The sequence below is a fragment of the Poecilia formosa genome, unplaced genomic scaffold (genome assembly GCF_000485575.1).
Source record: "Poecilia formosa unplaced genomic scaffold, Poecilia_formosa-5.1.2 Scaffold380, whole genome shotgun sequence".
NCBI classification, from domain to species: Eukaryota; Metazoa; Chordata; class Actinopteri; order Cyprinodontiformes; family Poeciliidae; genus Poecilia; species Poecilia formosa.
In genome coordinates, this window is record NW_006800319.1 from 234,494 (window position 1) to 246,904 (window position 12,411).

Below are 12,411 nucleotides of genomic sequence, written 5' to 3' on the forward strand. Positions count from 1 at the left end.
TTTAGGAAAAGAAATATTTGTTTACGTATTTGTTAAAACTGCCACTATGCCATTACAGCATAATATGAGACAGATAATCTGCCAAAAGGTCAATATCTTCCACCTCCTTCCCTGAGCTATTAATGTTGTCTGAAGAAATGCATCCCTCTGACCAAAAGCAACCAATCAGAGCCAGGAGGAGGCTCTAACTGCTGTCAATCAACCTCATGTACTCGCTGCTCAATGTGCTAATGCCAGAGAAACAACTCACTGTTACAGAAAAACCATTTATCTGCCATCATTTGTGGCCATGCTAACTAACCTTAGCATTCACAGCAAGATCTGCTTTCAGGAAGAAGCTGCAGCTGAGCAAAGTGCAGAGAGCAGCAACACAAAGAGGATGTTTGACAGCACTAAGACCTGCCTCCTGACTGAGTGGTTGTATCTAGATAGCACAGAGAGGGCAGAAGAACTTAAGTTTTTCATAGATTATGTGTCTCAGAACATACTGTCATGTCATAGTGCCCGTTTCAACAAAAGTTACATACTGCAGCTTTAACAGACAATACATTTAGCACAGAACAACATCTGTGTTCTTATGCAGCATTACCTTGGATGTCGGCTCTTTCAATCTGCCTGATTTGCTGTAACTTATCAAGTTGTTCAAGCCATGAGCTGAAGAAAGTTTTTAATTCTGTTAAAAGATGATGTGCTGATGTATTTTCCAAGTCTCACACCTTAAAAAATGATCCTAATGAATTCACAATGAGCTGATCCAGCAGAGCGGCCGGGGAGGCTGATTGAATCAGGGTGTTTATGATTGGCTTGTTGGTTTTTGCCACCCCAACGATGTATTTACTTTTCTGACAAGCTCATGGCGATGTTGCGTTTTTCTACTACAGGAAAGGGAACTCGTACTGAATGCATTGAATTCTTAGGCAAACTGCAGCCAAACCACTTGCCACGGTGTTGTAGTGATCACAGTAACACTCTGACCAGGTTTCCACTCATTCTTTGTTACTAAAGGCCTCAGTTTGCTTCAAACAAAGTGCTCGTCGATTCTTCTAACAACATGTCGAAGAAATCCCAGCTGGCAGCAGGACCATCTGGTTCCAACTATTTTAGCAAACAAACCAAACCTCTACCAGCTTGTTTGAAGAATACTAAACCCTCGACAGCTCTGACAGCCCTGCACTTCATAAGTTGGCTGTTTGAACATGCCGAGCTGCCTGTTGGCTTGTTTCATCGCTGTCGCTTTAGCCCTTGAAACTGCTTCACACATCACAGCCCTTAGACTGGTTCTAAAGTTCAGACACCCTGTTCAAATAGTTCTAGGAAGCAACATCCTTGGGTACTCTTGATTTAACAAAACCACCGTATTAGCTGTAAAACTTTGTTTCAGAGTCTCATGGTGACCTTTCTGCCATTGTTTTGGACACCACATTTTCGTCCACATATCTCAGAGATGGGTTGTTTAGTGAAACAATAACTGTCTTGATGTTTGATGAAAGTCTTGGCCAGGAGCCACTGATTAAGGAGCAAACAGCTGCTTGTTCTGACTGAAGCAACCATCGCTCGCACCCTACGTGATGTAGTCGTCCTCGTCGCTGCGTTCTGTCTTGATGTGGTCTGGGTGAAGCAGTGGAAAGTGTGGCGCTGTAGTCCTCGTGCAAACATACCACTCCTTAATGTTTGACAGCTGAGTTAAGGCCGGGTTCACCGAGCGCTGGCTCCGGCGGGGGGTTCTGGAGCTCTGTTGCTTCTGGCTCAGCTGGCTCTTGAGGCCCGACAGAGAGAGATCCAGAGGCATGGCCACCGGAGACGAACTCCGCAGCAACACCTTACCGCTTACGTCGTTGCTAGGGCTGAGATCTAACTGGTGAGTGGTCAACAGTGGGAAATGAGAACTCCTGTTGGCAAGCGACGAAGTGAAGTGGTTCATTTTCAGGTCGAGGGGTTCGAGGACAGGTTGCTGGAGGTGGTGATGGCCAAAGCTGTACAAGTCCTGGTGGTCAGAGGTAGGCGACGACTTGACGTGGATCTTCATGTGCTTGCGCAGGGAGCTGGGGTGGGTGTAAGACTTGGTGCAGCCCAGAGCCTTGCAGTCATAGGGCTTTGAAGCAGTGTGGACCTGCGAGTGCTTCTTCCTGTCGCTGCTGTTAGCGAAGCGCCTCTCACAAAACTCACACTGGAATGGCTTCTCGCCTGCAAAACAAATGTTACACTCACTGAGATCTCAGATGCAAGTATGTATTTGGATTTATATTTCTGACTCATGATATTACTGGGACACAATAAACATCCGGAGATCATTTTTGGAAAACAAGACACTGAAAGGTCTGCAGTGTAGCATTGACTGGCAGTAGCTGTATTTCCCTTAGAAATGGGCGCAAAACGTTGTCGATATTCCGCTAATGTTGAAAAAACACAATTTTGCAATTGTGGTGTTTCATTAAACACAATGAAAATCACATGTGAATAAGCTTGTTCACATGATATGTCAAATTGCGCAAATACATGGTCACTAGCTCTGTTTTCATTGTTTATATGATTGTGCAATTAGTGATTTCCAAAATAAATTCATTTACTCGAAATTTTGAAAAATAAAAAAAAGACTTGTTTTTTGTTAAAAAGCTTCGGCTCTAAAATGAGGTGGGTTTTTTGGCCATACTGAAATTGGTTTATTATACAAAACTTCAATGGAAACAATTTCTTCACATCACACAAGTCACATGATCAACAACCGGATGTTACCACTGACACAAACCACAAAGAAGAAGACGGGAAGTAGTTTGAGGATGATACTGCGGTGTGCCTTTTAATGATTTGTCACGTGAACAAGCTTATTCACATGTGATTTTAATTTAATTTCTTATTTAATGGAAAGACTAGAATTGAAAAATAGTTTTTTGTTATTTTATTATAATTTTTTTTTACCTTTGCGGAATTTAGACAAAGATTTGTGCACATCTGTAAAGGAAACACAGCAACAATGAATCAAAGTGAAGGTGTTGCTCTTTTAGCTTCAGTCGTATTGAAACAGGATCCCAGTGGATCCGCTAGATCACGACTCTAAAACCTACAGCTCTGGACTGTAGAGCTATTTAATATTTCATACTAAACATGAAATATTGACCTGTTATTACTTGAGTTCTATGACCTCATGAAAAAACACTGCCGCCCCCCACAAGTCGACTCCATGCAGAAAGACCCAAGAATGGGTTTTGAACCCAGAACCATCATGCTGCAAAGCAACGTTACCAACTGATGATGACAAAGAGTATTTACATTCAAAAGGTCTCTCTGTGCAGGTCTGCAGAAAGTTCCATCTCAGTTTATCTGCTTTAACGATGAATTTAACAAAAAATAACCCAGTGGAACTGCTTCAGGGTAAACATCCAGACTCCATTCATCACCTGGTTCTGCAGCCTGACTGAACACTGGGATTTTAAATATCCGGGTTGCATATGATGTTAATGCTCACTTAATTTGAAAATAATTGTTACATATTTTTATGTTAATTATTTCAAACCTAAAATAGTGTTTTGGGTCACACACACACACACACACACACACACCGGGGCAGGAAAACACAACTATATTCATGCAGAGATTATAATGATGTCACCTCTGTGTCATAATAATGTTCCCTCTTAAAAACAGTTATGGCTCAGTAATAAACTCACTGGTTCAGAAAGAGAAGTCTCTGCAGAGGATAGTTTCTAGGCTTGATGGTCCAACTAAACCAGTGTGTTTCACTGACTGACCATTCACCACGCTCACACAGCTACTGCAGATAATTCAAAGAGGCAGAAAGAACTAAAAAGAGCTTTAGAGTAAAAATCCATCTAGACTAAAAGTCAGATTTCACTTTAACCCCATCTGACCTCCTCCTCAGCAGCCTGCTGGGTGTTAATCCCTCACCCTGCATGACTCCTCAAACCCGGGGCTCCAGTAGGAACCGAGGAGGCGGTGGAGGGAAGGGTGTCCACAAAAGGGACTCAGCCTTTAGAGACATGGAGGGGTGGGGGGAGATCCCTGCAGACTGAGAGCTATCTTTATTAACCTCACATTGTGTCTGTGTGTGTCAGGAAGCCGCTGTCTGTACGGATGACACGGATTTAACTCCCCCCGCCCCGTCGCAGCCGGCCGGCCAGCCAGCGGTGTCACCCCGTGAACAGACCCAGAAGCAGCAGAGCTTACCCGTGTGCGTGCGCGTGTGGATCTTGAGGTTCTCGGAGCGTGCGAACATCTTGCCGCAGTTGGGAAACGCGCACGAGAAGGGCTTCTCCCCGGTGTGCACGCGGATGTGGTTGATGAGTTTGTATTTGGCTTTGAACGCCTTCCCGCCGCGCAGACACTCGTCCCACATGCAGACATGACTGAGGCTCTCGAGCCCCGCCGCGACGTGCTCGCTGGTGACGTGGTCCACGAGCTCGGGCATGGAGCTGAAAGTTTGCTCGCAGACGGACGTCGCCGTCCGCCCGAGCCTCGGCTTCGAAGAAGTTCGCTCAGTCCATTTGCACACCAGCTCGGTTTTCACGGTGGGGCCTTTGGAGAAATCCAGCAGGCCGTCCATCCCACCCCCGGCTGGAGTGTCAATACAGGCGGAGACATTCGTGGCTTTCGCTTGGGGTGGGGAGACGATGCTCGAAGCCCCGGAGTTGTTGTTCCCCAAAGGAGAGACGAGGCCATTGTGCCTGGCCACCACGGCCATCCGCTTCATGCTCCGCTCCGCTCCCCAAATACACTCCTCCTTTTTCCTAAAATGACTAAATTATAAATGACAATGCGCTTATTGCGCTCCTGTTTTCTCCTGGCGGTGTAGTTTCACGCACAGCGCATGCGGCAGCGTCTTTACCCCCCGCTGTTCGACGTTAGATCCCGAGAGTCAAGCCTCCATGCTTCTATTTACTGTGAATGGAGGTGAACGGATTGGAAGGAATGGAGCAGGCTGCGGTCCAAACCAGCGGAGGGGCGTCCTTGTTTCCTTTCCTCGCCCCCTCCGATCCCACTTTTCTTTCTTCCTAACATTCCCAGAGAGTTAAAATTCAACCTTAGTTATTTCTAACTAGTTGCTTGAACATATATACAGATGCACAAGAATTAAACATTAATATGTTCTATTGCAGAAATCCAGATCTGACTGTAGACTTATTGAATAAGTCTACACTCGTATGTAATAAATTAGAAGTCCCGATGAGTCTCGTTCTCCAGATTAAAATGACCTTTTGAAAATAACCTTTAATCAGTTATAAACCCCCATTTTTTTTAACAAAACCCACATTTCTGTTTTTAAAAGCAGTTTTTATTGGTCTGATAGAATATTATAAACTTAAATGATCATAATTAACAGAAACAAAGGCTTTCAAACAACCATCCTGGTGTAATTAATGCTTTTTATGTTTAACTTAGTGATACCTCCTGCATGAATAGACTTTTCAATAATAATCTGATTTATTGACTGTGTAATCTTTTCTTCTTTTTTTTTTTAGAAATTTGTGGCAAAGGATGGGACAAAAATCATACTCTCACTTAGAGATTTATTTATTTTGACTTGTTTTTTTATTTGTGTCAAATGAACAAATGCAGTGATAGCTGCTTCATGCTACAAAGTACAGGTTTTTAGTCAAGGCTTATGTGCAGCCAGCTTTCCCAGACTGGAATCATTCATTCCTCTAATCTACATGCTTTTGCTCTATGAGAGCCAGAGAAAATAAAATTGTCATGATGTTAGGTTTGGTGTCTGTTTGCTGGCTAGTTTTTTGTTTGTTTGTTTGTTTGTTTGTTTTGTTTATTTCTTAATTTGAGTTTAACTTTGTGTTTTAGTCAATATTTGAGTTTTGGAGTTGTTGAGTCCTTCATAAGACACAGGTTCTGTTTGTTTGTAATCTCCTGTTTGCTGCATCTTTAATATTTCCCGAGGTTTTGTTCCTTTAACTGATCTCTTGCTTTTCATTGGTTTCCCTCTCAGCTATACAGTTAAACGGCTTGTTTCACATCCAGTAATCACTCTTCCGAGTACTGATGTGTTCCAGTTTCATTTAGTCGGTGTCAGATTACCTTGCTACTCATGACAACTCTGTTGTTGTCACATCAACCTTCCAGAACACTCAGGTCTTCTGGTTTTGGTCTACTCAGCACTGCCAGAACCAGAACCAAACATAAAGAAGCACCTCTCAGTTTTTATGCTCCACAAATGTGGAACATAATTCCAGAAAAGTGCAAAACAGCCAAAACCTTGGGTTCTTTTAAGTCGAGGCTAAAAACCCACCTGTTCAGAGATGATTTGATTAGTAGTAACTGGCCCATTGATCAACATATTTAATGTGCACTTGTTTAATGGTTTAGGTTTTGAATGTTTACTGATGTTTCATAACTGGACACTGTTATGTTTTTATGAGGTAAAGCACTTTGAACTGCCTTGTTGCTGAAATGTGCTAACTTGATCAGTTAGCAGTTCTTGATAAAGTTTCATACATTTTATTAAAAATAATTGATTTGGATTGTTTCTTTTTTATTTTGCTTGATTATGTAATCATTTTTTAATATTCATTGTTTTCATTTTGACCTTTAAGATACCAACATTTCCACGTAGCTCTATGTTTTGATCCATCTGATGTACTTTTTAAATATTAAATGATTAATGTGCTGATCAGTTCCTCAGCACTTGAGTCACATTTTTAGCAGTTTTTACTATTTTTTTGTTTTTGAAAGATTATTTTTTAATTTTACTTGAGTAAAAATATGTTGAAGCAGTGCTACTCTTATTTAAGTAAATTTTTTGGGTAGTCTACCCACCTCTGTTACGTTTTGCTACACAGTGTGGCATAGACCCTGAGCCTCTTTGAAATTGACTTTCTGTCTGGAACTGAAAGGGAGAATAGATTAAGAAGTTTTGCAGGACATGAAAGTGGAGCATAATTTTCAAGAATATTCTCTAATCATGAAATGGAAAAATGTTCTGGTTCGCTGTCCCAAAAGAAGACTGTTTTTTACTTCTCAAAAAGTGTCACACTGACCAATCCACTAGATGGCGGTAATGTACCAGTAAATGAGTTTGTCATGCGCGCACTTCGAACATAATCGGCAGCATCCTGTGCCGTAGAAGAAGAAAATACTTACAGAGGACTTCCTGGATGCTCGTCTGTGAATGTAAACAGAGAAATGTCGCAGTCTCCAGACAGCAGGAGCCTTTTATCCGCTTCTTCCCAGCTCAACCTGATGGAAGTAGAGTCGGTGAGGCAACCTCTTCCTGTCCACTTTAATTAGGAACACAAAACCCGAAGAATGCCATTTATCTCTCTAGATGGGGTTTGATAGAAGAGAGCAAAGAATAAACCGGTCCTGTGTTGATTTTATGTATTGATTATATTGAACAGTCCTAGAAACTGCACCACTGTGCAGTCCAGCCATAGGGAATGTATAATAATATTAAAATAATAAGGAAGCTCCGTGGCTTCAGTGAGTGCAGAAAGTTGGAACAAATATTTCCTTCTTTCGTCTGTCGTTCTTTCTCACTTTGGACTCTTGGATCCATAAACTTTGCTTACTGAAGGAAAAACAGTTTAGCACAAAGTCGGGGACCTAAACGATTTTATGGTCCAGTTTGGATAGAATTCGGTCCAAATACAAACCAGAAGTGCAAATAATGCAAATAATTTAACTTGCAAAGAGTTGGCGTGAGACACCACATACAGAATTCTGTAGTGTTAGAACAAATTAATACCACATACCCTGAACACACCATCCCCATGGTGGACCATGGTGGTGGCATCATCATGTTGTGGGAGTGGGTGTTGATAGAGCTAAATCTAGAACAGTCCTGGAGGAAAACCTGTTAAAAATTGAAGCAGGCCTGAGACTGTAGAGGTTCAGCTTCCAGCTGGAGGGCCGCCTTGAACAACAGCCAGAGATATTATGGGATGTTTGGATCAAAGCATGTTTATGTGGTAGCATGGCCAAGTCAAAGTACAGACCAGTTAAGAATCTATGGAAAACCTGAAACCTGCTGCTCACAGACAACCTTTCTTATTTATAGAAAAATGTGTGGTTTCTCCTTCCACTCAACATTCTGACGGTGTGTTGGCCTATCACACAAACCCCCCAATAGAATACATACCCTGTAACATGAGGAACTGTGGGAGAGTTCAAAACTTCCATCTTTCATATCAGATATTTCAATATATTTCTATGTTGTATATTCTGTACAGCAGAAAAACTGCTTCCTGATCCCCTATTTTTGATTTTGTATGTTGAATATCTTTTCATAGATTGACGATAAGGAGTTTGACATTCCCCAGGTGGACACCCCCCCCACACTGGAGAGCATCCTCAGTCAGGTCAGTTACAAATCTTTCCTTTGTCTGCTTTCAGTCACATTTAAAGGGACAGTATTATGTGAAATCGACTTTGTTTGAGTTCTACATCATGTTATAATGTTACTCAATCATTAAAAACATAACCCGGAGTGTTGTCGTGATTTTTTCATGCATGTCTAAACTTTAGTCTCTGTGGCAACCACAGAGCTGTGCAAAATGCCTGGTTGGATCTAGCTCCACCTTCTAGATGCAGCTCCACCTCTGAGCTGCAGTTTCTAAGCTTCCTAGTTTCCCCCTCACAGAGCAGCCCTTCCCTGCAACTCCTCCACTCTGCTCCTACAGACTAACCAGGAGCATTTAGCAAACATCACTATTTTAGCTTATTATACAAGGTACTTCTCAGTGCAATGCTGGAAAAAACGTTGTTAAAGGGTTAATAGAGGAGCCGTGTTGTGTGAGCTCTCATACCGAGGCACCAGCTTTGGAACTTGTGTGTTTCTGAGTTAAGGTCAGGTTTGCACTTGTTGAATTTGAGCTTTCCTGTGTGTGACCTGGGTTTGAGTGTTACAGATGGAGGAGGAGGAGGACCCTTTCGTTCTGGAGGACACCTGCCTTTTAAACACGGACAACATGGACGCTCAGTCCTATGACACGTCCTCCTTGGCCAGCTCTGACAGCGGAGACCCGGCACACCTCAAACGGCAAGAACACACACACTTTGAAAACTTTCTAAACCTTCTACCACCTGTGGTGAACATAAGTATTGAAGCCACTTTCAGATATGGTATATTTAACATTGTTACCCGCATTACTGGGATTATTCCATTCAGTAGAATAGACTGCTTAGCACATAGGCATGTAATTGCATCTTGTTGATTGAATAATCTAAGTTAGATATTTGATTCAATAGAAATAATGATGATTTAATGAAAACTTGGAAAGTTATGGCCTCAGGCAAATATTTTTAAACTGAATGTTAAAAACTACTTAATAAACAGGCAAAGTTGTTGAAGTTATATAGCATAATTGCAAATATATGGATATTAATGAAGATACAGGGGTTAGTGTTGGCATGTAAATATATTTATTTAATACATAAATTATAAATAAGTTAATAATATAAAACTGAAAGTTTATCTTCAGTAATTAAAAAAAAATCCATACACAAGTCAAGATGAAAGAAAAAAAATGCACAAAAGAAAAAAAACTAGTACAGAAATAGATAATGTCTAAATTCCTAACAATACCAAGAACACAAATTGTGGACCAAAAATACCAGAGGTAGAAGCAGAAACGTGCTATACCTTCACTTTGAATAATCATCAAATAAATCATCAAAAACAAAGCAACAATCGTTTCTGTATGTTTTCTAAAACATATAATGGAATTCTAGCTGAGTAAGTAGACAAACTCAAAAAAGAAAACAATCAAATCTTATAGTATTTGTTTTGTAAATGATTTGTTTCTTTAATTTTGAACCACTGGACATTAGCAACATTGCAGATGAAGCTGTTTTCCGTATGGTTGATGATTTGCATCATTTATTGGATGAAATGGTGACGAGAACGAATAAACTGAAGTTGTTGCTCGATAAACTAAGACTATCATTAAATAAAAAAAGGTACTTGGAGTTAGAAGTTTGAAGACATGCAATAATTAAAATAACAGAGACTACTTTTAAAACGTTTTAATCAGTAACCTAGCAGATAAGAGACTTAAAAAAAACACACACACACACATTAAAATGATTCATCGTCAGGTATGGAGAGGCACTGCAGTGTTGAGTAAAGCCAAGCAGTTAATAAATTATAAATGACTTAAAAATGTCTGGAGAAGGAACCTTTCCCCTTCATGTTGATGTTTCCAGCCTCAGAGTTCTGCAGGTATAAGTTTATTTATATTTTTCCTCTGTGTCTGTTTGTTCTGTGTGACGACGTGACCGACTGTAGAAAGAGAAGGACTCTGGATCAGAACGCAGCAGTTCACGGCTCGGTTCTTCGCCTCAGCCTGCTAAAGGGCATCTCCGCTCAGATAGTTGCTGCTGCTGTAAGGAACAGTTTTGCACACATCCAGAGTTATTAATTTAACACACCATCACGATGGATTCCTGGTATTTGTTTGCCATGACGAGAACATTTCTGTCTCTCAATAGGACAAAGTGGATGCTGGGCTGCCCACTGCAATAGTAAGTATAGATTGATTGTTTTGTACTGCAACCGATGCTGCTCATTTACAGAAGAATATACTGAAGTTCAGAGTGCTCAGATGTGTTCAATTATTTGCAGAAGAATTTGATATTTCAATAAATTTTTTTATATTTATAGACCATCTGTTGTCGTCAGTGTGTATGATCCTTACTGAAATCTGTGTATTTGTTGACCCTTGCTCAGGCCATGTCTGGTGTTATTGCCGTAGGAACATCTCATGGTCTTGCCCTGGTGTTTGGTGAGTTAATGTGTTAAGCCTTCATAGTTTGCTTCAAATGACATTAAGGGATGTTGACTCTGTAAATAATTTATAACTCCGTTTCAGGCGTACAGATGAAGATCAGACATGGGTGATTTCACTTTTATTGTAACCAGATGTATTCTTTATTTTGAGGCTTCTTATTTGTACTTTTGTCGCTCGTAACAGAATTATCTCAGTTCTAAAATTTCCAACTCTATTATAATACTAATGAAAAAAATTAATAAGAGTATGAAGGGTTGGACCAGTGGACATCCCTATTAGAGTGTTTATTCTGACTGACTGTATTTTATAAGACTCATACTTCCCACCCATGATCAGAAAAGCTAAAGGTGGAATGTGAAACTTGAGAAAACTCCATGTTGACGTCAGAGAGCAATGTGTTATAAATCCAGAACCAGATGCCAACTACATAACATAAATTTCTATGTGGAGATATATATTTTTGCTCAGAGTATTGTTAAATGATAAACTAAACCAATACTTCCTCTTCATCTTTGGCTTTCTTTGATTAAACCCTTAATGCTCAAATTTATATCCAATTGTACTAAAAGCCTAAACTTTAGCTGTTAACCAGACATTATAAATGTACTTAGAGATTATAAATTTGTACATTGCGCATGTCATTGGTGTAAATTTAGCTATGTTTAGCTATGACACTAATTAGAGCGACCAGGAACTTGAAGAGTCTACAAACTGTTCAATCTCAGGATGTTTATTTGGTTGATTATGTTAATGCTCAACCAAGACTTTAAAAACCACTCAAAAAATGTTTCTAAACAAACATTGCTTTTTCATCGTACAGCATTTCAAATACAGCTAAATACGGCAAAGTTCCTTAGTTGCATAGCTCATGTTTTATGGAGTTCTAGCCCATTTGTTGTAATATGAAATGAGTGTTACAAATTGAATCTCAACTTGTATTTTTGAACAACCAGTGGTTTTCATCTTGCAGTGTTTCCAATACAGTTAAATACAGAAAGTTTCCTTTACTCTTATTTCCCAGAAGCTTTTATTCCCTGTTTTACAATACAAAAAATATTGTATTTGGGCATGTACTCATAAAATGAAATAAACCAATATTTATTTATTATTTGTTGTACTCTAACGTAAAATTTTGATTAAAAGTTGGATTTACAATTGTACCTAAAGTTCATATATACTAGTATCACTCTCCATTCCTTAGTGTATCAAAAAGGCTTCATACCCAAAATTAGAAATAACTAACAATGTTTGTCACATGTTGTCTGTTCTAATATGTCATTTATTAGAAGACTAAATACATATTTTTATGGCACAACGCAACTCAGAGTTAAGATTATTCACTGAATTTATCTGCAAATTTCAATGCGATTCAGTGTAGTTCACATTTTGACCACTAGGTTGGTGTCAAAGCACTTCTCTTACCGACCTTAGTGTGTGAGGAAGATGGCACTCATACTCCCCTTCTTTTGGATTGTTAGTGAAAGCAAATCAGAATCTTATTGGAAGAATTACCGTCCCTGTGATTTGATCATACACATGGTTGATGTACTGACTCTGGATTATAGTCCATGTCATTAGCTTTAGTACGAGCATTTATGTCGTAAAACTGTAGAAAACATTGAAAGTTGGACATATATATATCTATGTGTATATATGTGTA

General features: G+C 39.9%; 2 protein-coding genes across 7 annotated transcripts in view; one reads left to right on the top strand and one right to left on the bottom strand.

Annotated features, from left to right (window-relative positions):
- Positions 1-976: 976 nt before the first annotated feature.
- LOC103154300 (zinc finger protein ZIC 4-like) lies at positions 977-5,752 on the bottom strand. Its single transcript, XM_007575526.2, has 2 exons — positions 4,183-5,752; positions 977-2,184 (listed from the first exon to the last, which is right to left on the bottom strand). The coding sequence occupies exons 1-2, from the start codon at positions 4,703-4,705 to the stop codon at positions 1,562-1,564; spliced, it is 1,146 nt and encodes a 381-aa protein (XP_007575588.1). The 5' UTR covers positions 4,706-5,752; the 3' UTR covers positions 977-1,561.
- Positions 5,753-6,980: 1,228 nt separating this feature from the next.
- Positions 6,981-12,411, top strand: part of vps8 (VPS8 subunit of CORVET complex) — a 41,500-nt gene continuing 36,069 nt past the window's right edge. For 2 of the 6 annotated variants that reach the window (XM_016662607.1, XM_016662608.1), the window contains exons 1-6: positions 6,981-7,218; positions 8,253-8,321; positions 8,871-9,001; positions 10,250-10,346; positions 10,453-10,485; positions 10,691-10,745. In XM_016662607.1, the coding sequence (XP_016518093.1) occupies positions 7,147-7,218; positions 8,253-8,321; positions 8,871-9,001; positions 10,250-10,346; positions 10,453-10,485; positions 10,691-10,745 (457 nt within the window). In that variant the 5' untranslated portion in view covers positions 6,981-7,146. The remainder of the gene's footprint in view (positions 7,219-8,252; positions 8,322-8,870; positions 9,002-10,249; positions 10,347-10,452; positions 10,486-10,690; positions 10,746-12,411) is intronic. The other 4 variants (XM_016662610.1, XM_016662609.1, XM_007575528.2 and 1 more) reach the window with 4 other exon arrangements.